The 16756-nt window shown below is 32.4% G+C and overlaps 2 protein-coding genes across 6 annotated transcripts in view; one reads left to right on the top strand and one right to left on the bottom strand.

Moving 5' to 3' along the window:
- Nucleotides 1–12963, top strand: part of LOC126845614 (uncharacterized) — a 50253-nt gene extending 37290 nt beyond the window's left edge. For all 3 annotated transcript variants that reach the window (XM_050584375.1, XM_050584376.1, XM_050584377.1), the window contains exon 4: nucleotides 12723–12963. In XM_050584375.1, coding sequence (XP_050440332.1) covers nucleotides 12723–12929 — 207 coding nt within the window. In that variant the 3' untranslated portion in view covers nucleotides 12930–12963. The remainder of the gene's footprint in view (nucleotides 1–12722) is intronic.
- On the bottom strand, nucleotides 12584–15999 carry LOC126845615 (5-formyltetrahydrofolate cyclo-ligase). Of its 3 annotated transcripts, none has more exons than XR_007686803.1 (5): nucleotides 15661–15999; nucleotides 14170–14297; nucleotides 13969–14096; nucleotides 13035–13898; nucleotides 12584–12925 (listed from the first exon to the last, which is right to left on the bottom strand). XR_007686803.1 is itself a non-coding variant. In XM_050584378.1 (4 exons), exons 1-4 carry the CDS (start codon nucleotides 15769–15771, stop codon nucleotides 13669–13671), a joined length of 597 nt encoding a protein of 198 aa, XP_050440335.1. In that variant the 5' UTR covers nucleotides 15772–15999; the 3' UTR covers nucleotides 12584–13668. The 3 variants fall into 3 exon arrangements, 1 of the variants encoding a protein (XP_050440335.1); XR_007686804.1 differs by having other exon boundaries at nucleotides 13279–13898; XM_050584378.1 differs by having other exon boundaries at nucleotides 12584–13898.
- Nucleotides 16000–16756: the final 757 nt, after the last annotated feature.

Here is a 16756-nt window from a genome sequence, read left to right as displayed (position 1 = left end):
ACGCGTTGCCCGCCGATATTAGACAACCACTCCATTGCATTTGAGTAGCAGTGCACTTGGCTACTACTACTAGGTACTGTCTGTTAAGTATTTTGTCGTCGTTTGAATCCCCATGGAAAACCCTACTACCCTACTATAGAGTCTATAGGATACTTTTCTACAGCCAAAATTGGCCAGTTGGTGGTGTTACCGTTGTTTATAGCCCTTAGGCGGACAGTAATAGTAATTGCAATACAAATTATATATTTTAACGTAAGACGCTACATAATCTTATAGTTTTTCTTTTGGCAAACATAAAAATGTATGTTATTCTACAACGTTATAAACTTACCAAGCATTTAACAGTGCGCTATCAACGTTAGTAAATATGGTAAAACATTTACAAACCAGACAAATAATTAAAAAAAACGTTAATTAGGAATAAAGTCTGATAAGCAGAAAGATCTTAAGTGGGCTATAACATATTAAATTTCCTTAAACATGTTTATTCAAACTGTTTTTTTTATGGAAAACCCAAAAGACAATAGGGAAAATTACATTTGACGGTATAAAAAATATTTCCAAGTTGCTTTGTATAAGAGAATCAACATCTAGCAGTCAACGGGTAGGACAACTACTAAAACCAGGGCAACAAATTATTAGAGACATATAATAAGCCCTAATTGTATCCACCTAATAGTATAAAAACCACCTGTATCATGTTATATCAAGTAAAGTCGATGTTAAAAAAAAAATATCAATCACATTTTTATCACTAGGAAGAAATGCACTTACTATGAACGTGAAATCAAAATGTTAATAAATTGTGAGTAAAAAAAAAAACTATGACATTTCCAACAAACTCCAGGCTTGAGACTTCTAATGTAATCTATCCCCAGAAAAATGCATTGCAGTTTACCTAAATCTGTAGGTAGCTCGACATTTCAAATTTGCCATTAAAAAAACACCAACAATCTTAATTTTTAGACCAAATGTGGTTAAATTGATGTATATATATATATATATATATTTACTGTTATACGTTTTATTTAGTGAAAAAATAAACTCCTATAACTCTGATTATACATGTTACAATAATTATCATCTAATTAGAGACAATGTAAAGTTAAGGGATCTTTTTGTGTTTTTTTAGTTTATTGAAAATTAATTGTATACCAATACATTTCGTATTCGTTTTTAAAACCGCGTTCGGTTTAACAATTTTTTTTATTGCCAAGTAATTGCAGTCGTTTTGAAATCGGTCCTCGGTATTTTATTATCTTGTAGAGCGCGCTTGATGCTATTAATTTCTCTATTGTAAAATCAAACGATTTTCACATCGAAACTAACTAGTATAGGTTTTATGTTGCTGATTAATTTTGATTTATTTATTGATTTGATACATTTGATTTTCAATCATACTATTGTGAAGTTATTGTCACCTTGGTAGACTACAACGTCCAGGAGGTCTCTAACAACGGCTGCAATGGGTTATTATTCAAATTAAAAATTACATGTACAGAATTCAATTATACATTTTTATAATAAAACCATAATATTTATTTAACGTTGTTTACTTTTATTTTACCATTGAACTTGTCTCAAAGGTGAAACGTGTCGGTAATTATTGGCAAACGATATTATAATTATGCCAACTTAAGCTGCTTTTACAAACTAGCCTGACCTCTAATTGCCGAAACGAGGTCGTTTAGGCGATAATCGGTAATTTCACAAATAATTTTTTTTAATAATTATTCGGATTTATTTTTTTGCTAAAAAAAGGATTAACGCATATTATGCAAAATATAAAAAATAATCTTACGTTGTGTTTCACGGCATCTCGGTTGTCCCTGAATGTGGTAAACGATTTATCACACATTAATAATTGGTGAAACAAATTATTGGGATAGATACAATATTTACTTGTTCCACGCGTAATATATTACTAATGAAAAACGCTTCATCTAATGGCGATTATTAATAATATTTTGATTAGGTTTGATTTTTTTCTACTGCCGAAGATAATCGCAATAATTATTATTCGGGACGAAAACTTATTTTTTAATGCGGTTAAATACCGGATTTCCCAACGACTATTAAATTATAATATCATGATATCGGTGAAACGGTTACAGAGGAACTACAAGTCGACGGGTTAGCCTAGCATCGATATGTTGTATCCTTCGATTAGATAAAAAAAAACTATTTTTCATTTCGAATAGGTTAGGTCGAGGATTGGGCTTTGAAAACCGATCAGATTTACTTGATGAAATGTCAGCTGTAAAAGGTCTCAAGTAAAATAAATATATTTTTCTAAATATATAGGCAATAAAAACGTAACGGATTATCTAATGAAGCTAAACGAAAATAGCCCACGAAAAGCGCCTTTCTGGTTAATTTTAAACAGGATACACTTCTAATAGAAATTATGGTAGACCAAATTATTGTCAAAATCGTAATCAAATAATTGGTTAATGAATATTCTTTTGTTTGTTTGCCTTATTCCAAGGGAGGACATGTTAATCGCCATTGTTTCCAACTACTCCACACACACACACCTCCGTTATATTATTTGGCCACCCCTGATCAAGATTTCCAACATGCTCAAACCAACTGATTCAATTATCTCTCACTTTCTCTTGGAATCTTCGTACACTTGTTTCAGTATTTAAATTTTTCTACTTTATCGACACGTGATCTCCGAGCAAAACAAATTCTCGCCACCTTGTTTTTGAAACGTCTTTAACGCCAAACACAGCCTCCGAGTTTTGAGATTTTGACATAGTTATTCTTAAGTTGTTTCTTCCAATGGTTCCATCCATTGCTCTAATTTGGCTCCCAACTGTCCTGTACGTTCGTCCAGACTTTGCCTGTAAAATATAAGTCAAATATAAAAACAACTTTGGTAAAAAATATTGTTTTTGAACCTTCAACTAACTGTTTTCCTTATAATTTACTTGAAATATTAATTAATCACCTGAGTAACTTTTTAGCGTTTACCGTGTAGAATATTTACCCAAATGGGATAAAGAGTTATGTATTTTAACCGTCCTGAACAATTTTCTAAAGTGGAATTGTCTGGCGGTTGTGCTTCGAGCTCTTCGATTATTTATTGCTATAAGTATTTAAATTTGAAGATAAATGTAAAAAAAAATAATAATAATAATACTAAAGCCGTAACCTAGTCTGCGGTGGTCGTTTTAGCTGACTACATAGTACGCTATTATGTTACAATAGTAATTTACACTAGGTACTGCACTAATATAGACGTGTGTTATTATGATATTTTATTACAAAATAGTAGCGAGATGATATCAGGTTTATTATTATTATTTTTTTTTAATATAAGTGTTGACAGAGTCCGCAACCGATCCGGTTCGGTATCGGCCGACGGTTACAAATTGATTAAATTCGGGAAGAAAAAAAAAGGCAGTGCTTGTATTTCGAAATTTTACTTTTCAAATTGTTGGCGCGCGTTTGTATTGAAAATAAAAAATCAGTTTAGGCCGTTTTGGGCTTAGTAACAAAATGACAAAAAAAAACATCACCACTTGTTGCACGACCTTGACACTTGTGTGCCAGCTTGGAGACCCGTGTGTGTCTTCCTACGGGATTATCAGTTTGAGCCTCGGACCGGCACGCGTTCTTAAAATAAAAAAAAAATAATTAAATACTGTGTCCGAACGATTGGTTCGCTGGGGTCATTCACTGCCGGGCCGATTACTTTTATTTTTATTAATTTTTTTTAGGAGGGGAGGGCGGGCAATGAACTTGCATTTCCTCGACCGATTTTCGTTTACCGACCTTCGTCCTTCGTCCTGCGTGCACGACCGATTGCCCCCACGGCGGTCCGTTCCGACTAGAATAGATACAACATTGTAACATCAATTGCCGAAAACCGGCATTTTTTTAAAGGGAAAAAATGATATTTCAAAAGGTTCCACGTGTGATTATCATTAGGAGAGCTAATTTTTGAGCGCATTCGAATATTTTTCAGCGTACAACGGATTCGTTTTTAGTATATCTCACTCAACAGCTGTTACTTGGTACAGCTGGAACTTGGTAGGTAATCAATTGGTGTCGATAACACCAGGCTTGCAATCAAACCGTTTTAAAGATAGATCAAAAATATATTATACTACAAATAATTATTTTTTACGGTGTTAATACCAACCTAAAAGACAAAACAATGTATATTGACCCCGTAAAAAAACACCAAATCATGTAATAGTACCACCTAAGAAATTGTATTATTGTTTTTTTTTTAATACTCAAAGAACTTTTGTTTCAAATAAAATAGTTTTTGATTTGATCGAAATTTTTCGTTCTCAAAGTAAATAGATTATTTCAAGTTCTACCTAAGGTATAATGTTACTTTTACTGAAAATTTTGTTTTGATTCTAAACGTATTGAGCTCATTGCTAGCTAGAAAAAATCGCGGTAAAATTCATAGTCGATTATGTCGTGAAAACTGTTGTAGAAAAAATACAAATGCATCAAAGTCCGAGACCTGTTTATAAATAAACATTGTAGTTTACTAACCCAATTTAAAATGATCTTCAGAAATATTGGTAAAACATTATTTGTGTGATGAATATTTTTGATTTCCTGTCGAATATGATAATGTAAAAACATTTGGACGATTTTGTATAAAATTTCTTTTTTTTTGAAAATCTCAAACAAACATTTTACCTACCTATCTAACCCGACGGTTTGACTATACTCGTTTATCATCTAAATTTTATCAAATAAATTTATATATTTACTATTTATTGCTCTGCGAGAAGGCCAGTAATCGCTGCGTGGCTTCTAGTGGATATTACACTAGGCTACACTAACTACAAGGAATCAGCCGTTTCCACCCCTTTCACTTTACCGTTAGTTCGATAAGAACCGATCACGTGGGCCGGAAAAATATAGATTTATGTTGTGTACGTTTGTGCAATTGGAAACGATTTTAATCTGGAGTATGTCATGGTCAAACACCACGGCTACACAATATTATCGCATTAACCGTAAGGAGGTACACTTTGAATAACACGCAAGTACAAAAATTGCTAGCGCCATTAAACAACATTTTGTTTTTTGTTTTTAAATAGCCACCGCACGATGGCCGACATTGGCCAATGATAGTTTTCATATAGAGTTAGGGTTATTGAAGCAATTCATAATAGTTCTTGCTTTGCACAAATACGGTAAAACATGCCTGGAATAAGTTCATAAATGATTCCACGAATGAGAAAAAGCGCGGGTCACATTCGTCCTAGTTGTCAACAACTTTCTGAAAACTATGTTGTACTAGTTAACAGCATGCTTAAAAACTTCAGAGACCTAGACTTGTAGTATGAGCACAAAAGTTGACGACTTACACAGCCATTCAAACCATTTCTCTGGAAATCTTGGCGTTTTCTCACAAACGGAGATTAGCGTTTAGGTAGATTTTTTACTCTCCATTTCCGATTGGACATTTTAATGGAATTACCTAGATTAAAACTTACCTGGACTTAATGTTTAACGAGTCCTCGCCCCTTCGGCATGGAGACCAGCGCTATTAATAACTAAATATGTAAATTCTAACAGCACTGCCATCGGTCGAAAATACAACAGTGTGGCCGCGCAACGATATTGGACTTGCCGCAACTGACAAAGTCAATAAAGGCGGCAAGTGAACGCGTCTAAAGCAAACAACATCTTTGCCGTTACGTTTTGGTTCATGACAATATTTTATATTACCTGTTATTTAAACATTACACAATAATATTAGGAGTAAGCACCGCAAAGCGTTTTCACCTCGTCAATGTTTGTACAATATAATATCTCGGTAGATTTTTTTTTTTGATTACTTTTCGACGGACTTAAGTCGTTCCGATTGCATTACATTATTATTATACAATATGCATACGCGTCTTGCGTTAAGCGACTCATGCATCTCACATTTTAAATAGTGTGTGTGTGTGTATAGTGTATACTATATTTGTGCATAGACTTCTCGGGCATTGTGAAACGTAACGTGATGCGGTTTTTTGATGAAAACGTTGGCCAAAATTGGTCAAATAATATTATGATTTATGATATTATTTTCGTCAGTGCCTAAAACACAATATTTATAGCTAATAAATCCCCCCTGCGTTAATGAACCGCGTGCGGGTTCTTCAAACCGATCGCGGTCTCTGAGGATATATTGCTATAAAACATGTAGGTATAAACCGCGAGTGATTTTTGTCAACAGCACGTCAATTTCGATTTTCTACAATAACAATAATAATAATATGTAATGTGTCCGTTGGCCCGGTCGAAGAGAAAGTTCATTGTGTTGCCGATAAAATTCAATTAGATTTTTAGCGTTTTCCTCCAATGTAAACAATAACTTACCAATACCAGTGCTAAGTGTTTTTCGCACGCAAACGGTTACTCAATACAAAATTTGGGTGGTCTGCAACAATATATATATTATATTGTATAGGTATCATAATAATAATGTAATAATAACATATTAGGTACCGCGACTGTCTGCATATAGTTGTCTGTTTGAACGCGATACACACGATATTATTATGTGATGTGTAATAAAATTACTTCAGATTAAGTGTATTGTAGTGGTTTTCTGGATTGGCGAACAAAGATAATGTCCACTCGGTTAAACATATATTTTCCACGTGCTACTAAAACCAGAATGATGGCGGACGACGCTGCGTTTCATGCGTAGATGGTCTACAATATCATATTAAATTCTAAAGAAATAAAATACATAGGTATAATACAATAATTCAGTATACCATTGTGTCTAATCGAAATCAACCAATCAGTTATTATAATCTGTACCACAACGTGCAAAATTGTCGATCACAATTCATTGTAAAGTTAACACGAGAAAAATAATAATAAAACATTTTTAAAACAATATTTTATAGTATTTCTTTTTTTGTGCTGTATGAAACAAAAATTATTCACTGCTATTTACAATTTTTCTTAAACTTGATATTTATTGTAAACACTATAAGAAGTATAATCGGACAACTTTGGCCGTCTTAGTTCATAAGAATAAAATTTCGATACTGATATCAATATTAGGCCATATTTGTGAGCAAACTATTTAGAGCTTTTCGGACATAAGGAAAAATATGTTAATCGATTTTCAAATAAAATAATAATCATGATGCATATTAAATTGAAGATAACGTTTTAAAGTTTAAATTTATAAAAATTCCCTACCTTAAAACGATTCCGAGTTATAAGGGAAAATGTGAACATAGTTTTATTGCAATTTATCAATGACAAATTAAATTATGCCACACCAAAAAGCACTTTATGTGTTTGACAAATGTCCAACCATAAGACTTTAACTTCTTTGCCTAATGATGTAATGAAACATAGTAAACATTATAAGTGGACATTTTTAGGTCAATTTTTTATAACAGAACTGGTCACGTCACAAACATGCCAAAAATTACTCTTTTCCTATAAAAAACAAAATTATAAATATAAAAATGCATAAATAAATATTAATATTACAAAACAGTTGCAGCAGTCGTTATCTAAAATCATAAAATATTTGCAGTTAATATATATTTTATTAGTTCGAGTTGTATACATTTGCATATTTTACAACTATATTAAAACCGATCATCGCTTGTTGTATTATTATATTAGAGTCGAGTTGCATAAACGTTTATTGAGGTTAGGCTGATGATACTTCGAACAACACTTACATTTATATTTTTAACATAATAGGTATAGTGAAAGAGTCAAAATGATATAAACTATTCTCTCAATCTGTCCTTAATCATTTGAAAGCATTCAAGAAATATTATCACTTGTGGGATAAAATTACCCATGACTTATAAAATGCAAAAATCCACTAGCTTCAATGCAGTTAATATATTATGCAGACCCCGGACACAATCAATAAATTCATTGATGCTTCGTTCTGAAACCACAATTTCTCATGAAGATTTTTTCCTACCTAGTGGTTACTCTGAGTTGAAGAAGGTTTTGGTTTGCATTTTACAATAATTGTTTACATTTTCAGCAACTACATTGTTTTAATAGGGACTGCACCATCTGGGTTAATGTACAAAAACCCATGTAATTCCTGAAAAATGTTTCTTCTGGTTGTTCTGTGGTATTTTAAATAATATATTATTATTTTCTGTGTGTATAGGTATAATTTATTGTGAATATAACAAACGATAAGATGGCCGCCATGTTTTTGTTTACATTGGAAGTGTCCTTTCTGACTAAATCTATTCTGTGGTGTATGGTCGATGACTCGTTGACATTATTATTGTAATACCGTCGTGGAACCGATGAAGACGACGATTAATACGTTATGACATAATGTAGTATATTTCATTTATCGGTCATCCGGCGCATTGCCTATGGTTAGCCTCGGTCTTGTCAAACTGGAAAAAAACAAAGCTAATGATAGGTACTTTTGGAAGCTCTCGGTTACGCGTTTTTTTTTGTAGTAATTAAACGGTTGCGGCACAGAGACCGCGATTGCCTTGGTGTTTATTAATAATTGTTACCTGAGCAATTAACAAATCGCAATTGCACTTGTGCTGAGAACCGAAATCGCCGTCTGTAAATAATTAGCGTTCGGTATTGTTTTCTATTATTATATTATTATTGTATCTGGTACACACACAACACTCATAATATGGGCGCACACGCGTATAGTGTACTGTATAATATTTATTATTGTCTTGTGTGTGTGAAGGTGTGTAACCAGCACACGTACCTATATATTGCCACAGCCGTAATGGATAATATACCACGTGGAATGTATATAGCAGTGTTATGTGTGTGTCTGTGTGTGTATTGATATACGGCCATTTGTTAGATAACGGCGCATTATTCGAATAAATGAAAACCATAATATTATGATGATGGGAAAACCCCGGGATCGATAACGTTACCGAAACTCAAGCGAGTTATTCGGTTTAGTGGGTGCAAAATTAAAATCGACTATTAATCGATGGCCCTAAAGATCTAAAAATATGTGTCAAGTGCTAAAAAAGGACTACGAGGACTCTCAACGAACGTCGCGCTGCGTTAAAGTCTCCGCGTTCGCCACCATCAATGACACCACTGTCGTCTTCAATCGTTGCAACGGCGAGTAAATTGTTATTTCACCTCAAGTCCTGGAACTTCTCTTGAAAAGGTGAAATAATGTAATGTGTCCACCCCTCCAGTTAGAAGAAAGGATTTATTATAGTTTTTTTGGATTGTCGACGTTTATCGATAGTACATTATCCAAATAATATTCCTTACAAATTTTGAGCCAATTGAATATTTTTAAAGAAGTATAGCGGTCCGTAATTTTGAACTGAAATATAATATGTACATTTTTCGAGTGTTTTTCTCGATTTTGAAGGGGAGGAGTGAACTTTTTAAATGTTTGTCCCGGATACAATTCTCTGTTCCATAGACTTGCTACACGAAGAGGTCGGTATGGAAGGCGTTGTGGGTAAAAGACACACAACAAAAAAACCAATACCTTCTCAGCTCCGTATCGAAGCTAAAATACTACTTGCCTGTGCAACCAAAATGCCTTTTCAGAAATCTCCGATCCTTCCCATCCGTGGTGTTCCCCTCCCAAGGCCCAAAAGTTAACAGGGATTATGGTACAGCTACCGCCGACCATTGATCAATGACGATGACCACAGATGATGTAAAAATACAAATGTTAAGACTTGTCGATTTATATTCAGCCTTCAGATCATTCCACATGCTAATACGCGCCAACGCAAAATGTATTCAAATGCATCTAAACAATATTATATAATCAATAGTGTTCATTATTCAGGGCGCTACCGAGTTCATAGAATCTTCTTAGCGTGATATAACCACAAAACTCGTGGTCCGAGGCATGTACGGGTCACTGCCGCCGCCGCCGCCGTCTGGTCATTCATAGATAAAGAAATAATTATTTTTATATCATCTTACGCTATGCCACACGACACTTAAAATGCAACGCCTTGGTCTTATTAGAATCACCATTCCCATGTAGAAGTGCAGTGAAGAATTTCAGAACTTTAACTGATATAGGTAGTTCATTCACTGCAGAGCTTTAGAGTTGTATAAATCATAAAAGCACATCCCCTCCCGCCAAATTCTCATACTTTTTGTATTAATTGCTCAATAATAAATAAAATATTTTAAATAATTCTACGAAAATTAAAAATCAACGAAGTCTACGCGCCTACACCGACTTGGCAAGTGTTTTAATGTCCAAAGACCTAATACATTGGCCTAATATAGGATAAAATACCTAAAAATAAAATAATAAAACTTAAATTAAAAAAAATAAGGAACTTCGTTCCAAAAAAGTTGATTTTAGATTTTACAGTTTTAACGTTGATTGCATCATTAATTATTAATACTGTTATTACCGGTTTTATTTTTAATATAATATTGTTATGATAGGAACAATGAAAATGGTTTTTAATTGCAATGCGAAAGTTCATCGCCGATTTAGATATTAATTATTTACTATCATAATAGAACACTATAATCTTATGTCCCGGGTTAAATAAAAAGTGTGGTGGGGGCAAAGTAAGGGCCAAAGCAATACACTGGAGTGAGGGAGATCACAGGTAATTATTATAAATGAAAGTAATAAAAATCAATTACAACGATTATGGCGTTGATCGCCCGTCTATGATATGCTCAACATGATCCGTCCCAACAGCTATGCCTCAACCCCACTGAAATGGGTTTGAGGGGGGGGGGTCCTTAATACTACCTAATAAAAAAGTCGTGTTACAGATAATAATTGAAACAATTCTATACGTTATAGACCAACCGTATCCATCTATTATTACTTATTTGGCTGTGTCATGTTTTATCGGTGTGTGTATAGTCAAAACGAGCAGCTGTCAATAGCATGGTACTCACCGTGTGTATAATGTGCTGTTTGTAGTGTGTCTTTAAATCATGTCGCACACCTATGGGCTACGACAACCTGTAGTGCACTTTGCACATAACACAGCATTATTATTAACAATATTATTATGCGTTCAACTGAAATACACAGCTTATGGACGACACCTGACCTTGCCCCCGACCCGGCACCTTAATAAATAAAGGTATATGGTACCTACATTAATAAATAGCGGTAGATATCGCTTTATTTCCACGAGAATTCATATTCTATTGTACTTACGCTGTATTGTTCGTTGTGCTATTTCTTTGCACGATTGAAAAATATATGCATAACGTATTATGTAAATCACACACACACATTGTAAAATTGCCCATCGTTGCATTTATTCACATTGAATGTTTACATAAGTGGTAAACGTTAAGAACAATTTTTTTCCAATAGAAACATGATTGGTTTTTTATCAAGTGTAATGAACTGTAGAGTTCAAAACAAGTACTATCTTTTACGGTGGTAAAAATGTAGTAATTTCACTAGAATAGACTTAGTAAAACACAAAACTAACAAGATAGGTTTGATTCGATGTAATTTAATTAAATAACGTTTTACACAAACAATAACTTGCTCTGGTTTACAAGATAAACAATTGAACATATTTTTCTGATTGTTCCTTTAGGGTTATATACTAAAAAGAGTACAAGCTAAGCATTTCTTAATACTTGCGGAAAACAAGTATTAACGTCATATAACCAGAATTGGTAAATGCTTAAATGCTAGATATGTATTATACATTAATTAAAAGATACCCAAAACAACAGTAAGCATAAATAATTGTACTCAACGTGCCATGGTCATTACAATATCTCAAAGAGACCTTACACAAGTACCTACATTTTTTGTAGACAGACTTATATTAATAATTAAAATTAATTGGAATAAAAACGTACTGAAACTTCAAAAAAGTGAAAACAATTTACATTGTATAAAAAGTATGCAAAAAATAAATGTGATTTGCTTACAATGATTTAACGAAAATAAATACACATTTATTCAATGAATAAATTAACCCGAAAATGGAATAACGCCAGGTTTGTCATAACAACGTTTTTATTCCATTAAATCAATAATAACTTTTGACTTCACCAAGTTCAAAGTCGGCTGAAAATTTCGTTAAACTTTAACCAAATTCAAAATTAACGCTACATATTTCTCATCATGTAAAAAAAAAACTAATAGACTCGACACAAATTTATTTTTTTTAAAAAAATAATTTTATTTTTTTTAAAAAAATAATTTTATTTTTCTTAAATGTGTGTGTATGTATCTACTTTGATATTGTATAAATAAAAAAATAAAAACAGAAATAGACTTCCGATTTCAAAAATATTCTCAAACAAAAAACATCTTTTAGCTTTTTAATTATTACCGCGTTATTCAATAAAAAGTGCCTCCCCCCTCCCAATACAAAATCAATTTTTAGTTGCATTTTAAAAAATAAAAATTTGAATATTTATATTTTGTAGGCTTGTCAATGTGATTAATTTTTGATTGAACAAAATACTATTTTTTTTTTTTAATGAAAAACATACCCTTTTATTATTATTGAATGGCGGTGTGGTTGCAATAATGCATCAAATGTAAGATAACGTGTCGTCGATTACTCTATTGTTTGCGTTATAAAATGTCGAGGGTTCAACTAAAACAAAAATACACAATACATCAGTTTAACAATAAAATCATATAATAAACAAGTACACAAATTATAGTAAATTGTAAATTAGTAAAATATAGTAACATTATTGTTTTTTGTAAACGATACAAGACTGTGGTTGTTCATCTAATTATTATACAATTTCAGGATTGCGGAGCGGTGTTACGCGGACTCCAATTCACTCTGGACGCACAACAAGCGGAAAAGTTAATGCAGAAGATCAAAGTGAGCAAAAAACAACGCTGCTGGTGTCGCGTGGTCACGGCGTGCTTGGGTCTGTTCATGTTCATTGTGTCCGTAGTCACTGTCAGCCTTGCGCTCACCAGAGGACAGAAAATGTTTGGCTCTCTCTGAACGGCCATGATCAAAAAAAAAAAAACCATCAAAACCTTAATAATACCAATAACGATACTATGTTTTAAAATTTAATATAATAATTATTATAATTAAATTATTTACAAAATCATTGCGTGTCATGTCTCGATTGTACGAAATTATGGTTTTTCGATTAAGAGATAATCTCATTTTTTTTTTTTTCATTTCATATTATTATTATTATTATTATTTTATTAAGAAAATCCCTATAGAAACTTTTCGATTTAAAAATCATCATTTTATTTCGTAGGTAATTTTTTTTTTACACAATATTATAGATGAAATGTTTTTAATTTTTCTTGTATTATATAATTATTTATAGCCATACCTGGATATTAGTGTACTTAGTTTATGCTCATTATACTCTATACTAAATATTACACATCAATTTTTTTTTTTTTTTTTAAACAAAATTGTTTTTCAAGTATATAAAATATATTAGCTGTTAAGTTGAACGTGTACTCTTGCGAACCGATTATTATATAGTGCATAAATAATAAGTGTATTTATTATATTTTATTATTACTGATAAGATTATGTATAATTCGGATTGTAAAAATAATTTTATAATATGAAATAAAATAAATGTAAATATCTATAAAACAAAAAAAGTTTTCGATAACAATAATAATAATAATAAAAAATATTATTTGGTTTGGTGTCCCAAAATTATCACAGGCTCCGTACGGTAAAAACAATATAAACATTTTGTCGGTCGTCAATCCGAGTCCGGACGAATGACTAAATCTAAAGTAATATCGTGTTCGGCCGTCGGAATGTCTTCGAGTATTTGTTGACTGAAGGCTAAACCGATCGTTTGCAGATTGTTTTTGGGATAAATTTCTTTATACGTCTGTATACACCGATCGTAATATCCTCTGCCGCGTCCCAGACGTTTGCCGCCAACGGTGAACCCCATACCGGGCATAATCATAAGATCCAAACCGCCTGTAAAAGGTGAATGAAAAATACCGATTAGTTTTTCAAGATAAACGTAATGACAACAATGTGGTCTTACCTGTGAGCATGGCATTTTCTCGAATGTCGATGTCGGCCGGTTGCGATATATTCCATTTGGTTTTCGGCAAACTCTTAACGTCGTCCAACGACTTCACCTTTACCATGGACATTTCACTTTGACCGAATCTGTATGGGAAAAATAACCAAAACAAATTCACTTACATTGGGCTTGGATTTGAACAAATATTTATGTACCCACTTTGGAATGAAACACAGTTTTCCCGAGTCGAACATATGTTTAACAATATCCGCCGTTTGCACTTCTGAATCCATACTTAAATATATCGATATTCTTTTACTGTTTTCGTACAGTGGGTTAGATATCAACTGGAAAATATAACATAATGGTAAAAATTAATTTCATTTCTAAGGGAAAACAAGACATGAAAAGCAAATACAATGATTTGATATCATCAGTGTTACTTGTTAAACGCTAAAAGACATACAGTTTTATTTTTTTTTAATTGAAAAATATTTTGTTAAATATTATGAAATAGTGACTTCACCTTATCGGTATTAAATTCTATTATACCCATTACAAACAAATTTTATTTATTTAAATTTGTAAGGCTCAGAAATTATGAATCAGAAAATAAATTCAAATATTTGGCTCGGTTCTTCAGTGTATGATTTTTAATACTAGTATTTATTTTATTTTAAGTCAGTATTTTATTAAAGTGTTTTTTTGGCTAAGCCATAAATTGTATAGGACAAACGTAACCCATTTGTTGTAATTATTATTATTTATTGTTTTCGACTGAATATTTGGTAAACCATAAAATAAATAGAGTTCCCCCACTTTTATCAAGTTATAATAAGTTGCGGTAATGTTTTCGAATTATAGTCAATAGTTGATTATTTAAATTATGTAAAATAATAATAATTAAATAAATGTCTCTATACTTATTTAGAATACTCCCAATGCATGAAAAAATGTATATTAATTTTTTTGATTAATATTATTATTATTTATCATAAATTATTAGATTCTATTTAATATATTAAAACGTTTTTTAGCTTTAATATGAGAGAGGGTATTGTTATTACAAAAATGTGTTTTAATTACTAATTTTCTATTTATGTGTCTGGACCCACAATATCTCTAAGAACTGCTTAACTGATTTCTTCATGTAGCAAGTCTATAATATTTCAATAATAGATAATAGATGAATAATATTTTATAGTGCCAAAGTTCTCCTCTTATCCTTCAAAATTGAAAAAAATGTATACATTTGTTCATTGACTGATTATGACGCGCTTTAACTTTTTTTTAAAAGTAGTTCAATCAGGTAAGTAGTTAAACATTTCTATCTTTTAACTTTTTGTTCATTTCACTTGTTCGAGCCTAGTTATGAAACTTAAGCTCCGAAAATTGACTGAAAGTAGATCTAAAGGTAGGCTTGGACATAATATACAACTTTCCCAAAACTCTGTATTTAAAATTGTATTTAATAAGGAAAAGACCAGCTAGGAAAAAAAAAGGGTAAAATGTCTAGGTTGCTTTGGTGTAAACCAAATCGACAGGCAACAGATATCGGAATAATATTTTCATTATATTATCGTTGATTACGTTGTACGGGTAACGACGGCAACGGCCGTTCGTAGACAGACGAACGTAAAATACGGTCCGTCCCCGCCTGTACTGGCTTTTATTATTATTATAAATTATAACAACATAGATAGTACTTGCTTTTTTCGTGATAATTTTCGATTGCTCGGCGATTTCCCTGGCAGACATTTCGGACAATTTCCACTTGATTTCCTTGCGCAAATTGCTTTTGGCGATTTTCAACAGTTCCATGCTGGTATGGCGTTTTACAACAACAGAAATAGGTAACAATAACTCATGCGCACACCATATTATTCAGTTCAACGTGCTCTAATCAATCACCGTGACACACTGAACACACACACACACAAACACAATAGAATAATATAAGACCTACATTTTCAACAATTAATGGATCCGGTTCGTGAGTCGTGACGGACATGAGGAGGATGTGTTGCCCGGCAGACCAGCTGCAGCTTGCAAGTTGCAATACCTTTCCCGGCCTTCGCTTCGCTGATAACACAACGGTTATCAGTGTTATCACTAAAAAGGGTCGTCGCTACTTTCACCGAAACGTCAAAATTTCCCCTCCACTCCGTGTTGGAACATATTGTACATGGCGAAAGTGTACCTACGTATACGCGCTTTTCAGATATCAGCGTACAATATAATGTTTTAATGGGATTGCATGCGGTCTTTTGACGTTTTAGACCAATAACCCAGACAAAATGTCCAATACTTAGGATAGTCCGATTTTAATTTTGTAAAGATATTTTATACGAGTTCTTTGACAACTTGGGCTAGGTTATGTAGGAAACGGATTATTGATTTTTTCTTATTTTATGTAAACAAATTGGGGTTTAATATTGAAAAAACTGTAAGTTTAATTTATTTATATAGAAGACACTGAAATGTTTAAATGAAAACCGGCTTCTTACATAACATAGTAAATTAGGTAGCCAAAGAACTCGAATCTCTTTACATAATTGAAATTGGACCATCCTATATACCTAGTCGACACCTAGTCTGGATTTTTGGTCTAAATAAACCAATTGCCGAATTTACTTTTACTCACAGAAAAAACTATATAAATTAAAAATAATCTGGCAACCAAAATCATCCCCCATCCAACAATCTCCGACCTACCGACTAATGACATCAAACATAAAATATACTCTAGATGGCAAAATTATTGGGATGCCTTTCCTCCAACCAATAAGCTTAAAACAATAAAGAA

The sequence above is a fragment of the Adelges cooleyi genome, unplaced genomic scaffold (assembly GCF_023614345.1).
Source record: "Adelges cooleyi isolate 19-005CV unplaced genomic scaffold, UGA_ACOO_1.1 ACOO_flye_CR_arks_rails_tigmint_CR_PRNA_8, whole genome shotgun sequence".
Classification (NCBI taxonomy): Eukaryota; Metazoa; Arthropoda; class Insecta; order Hemiptera; family Adelgidae; genus Adelges; species Adelges cooleyi.
Note: the sequence above shows the minus strand (reverse complement) of the source record. Positions and strands in the feature narration are given on the sequence as shown.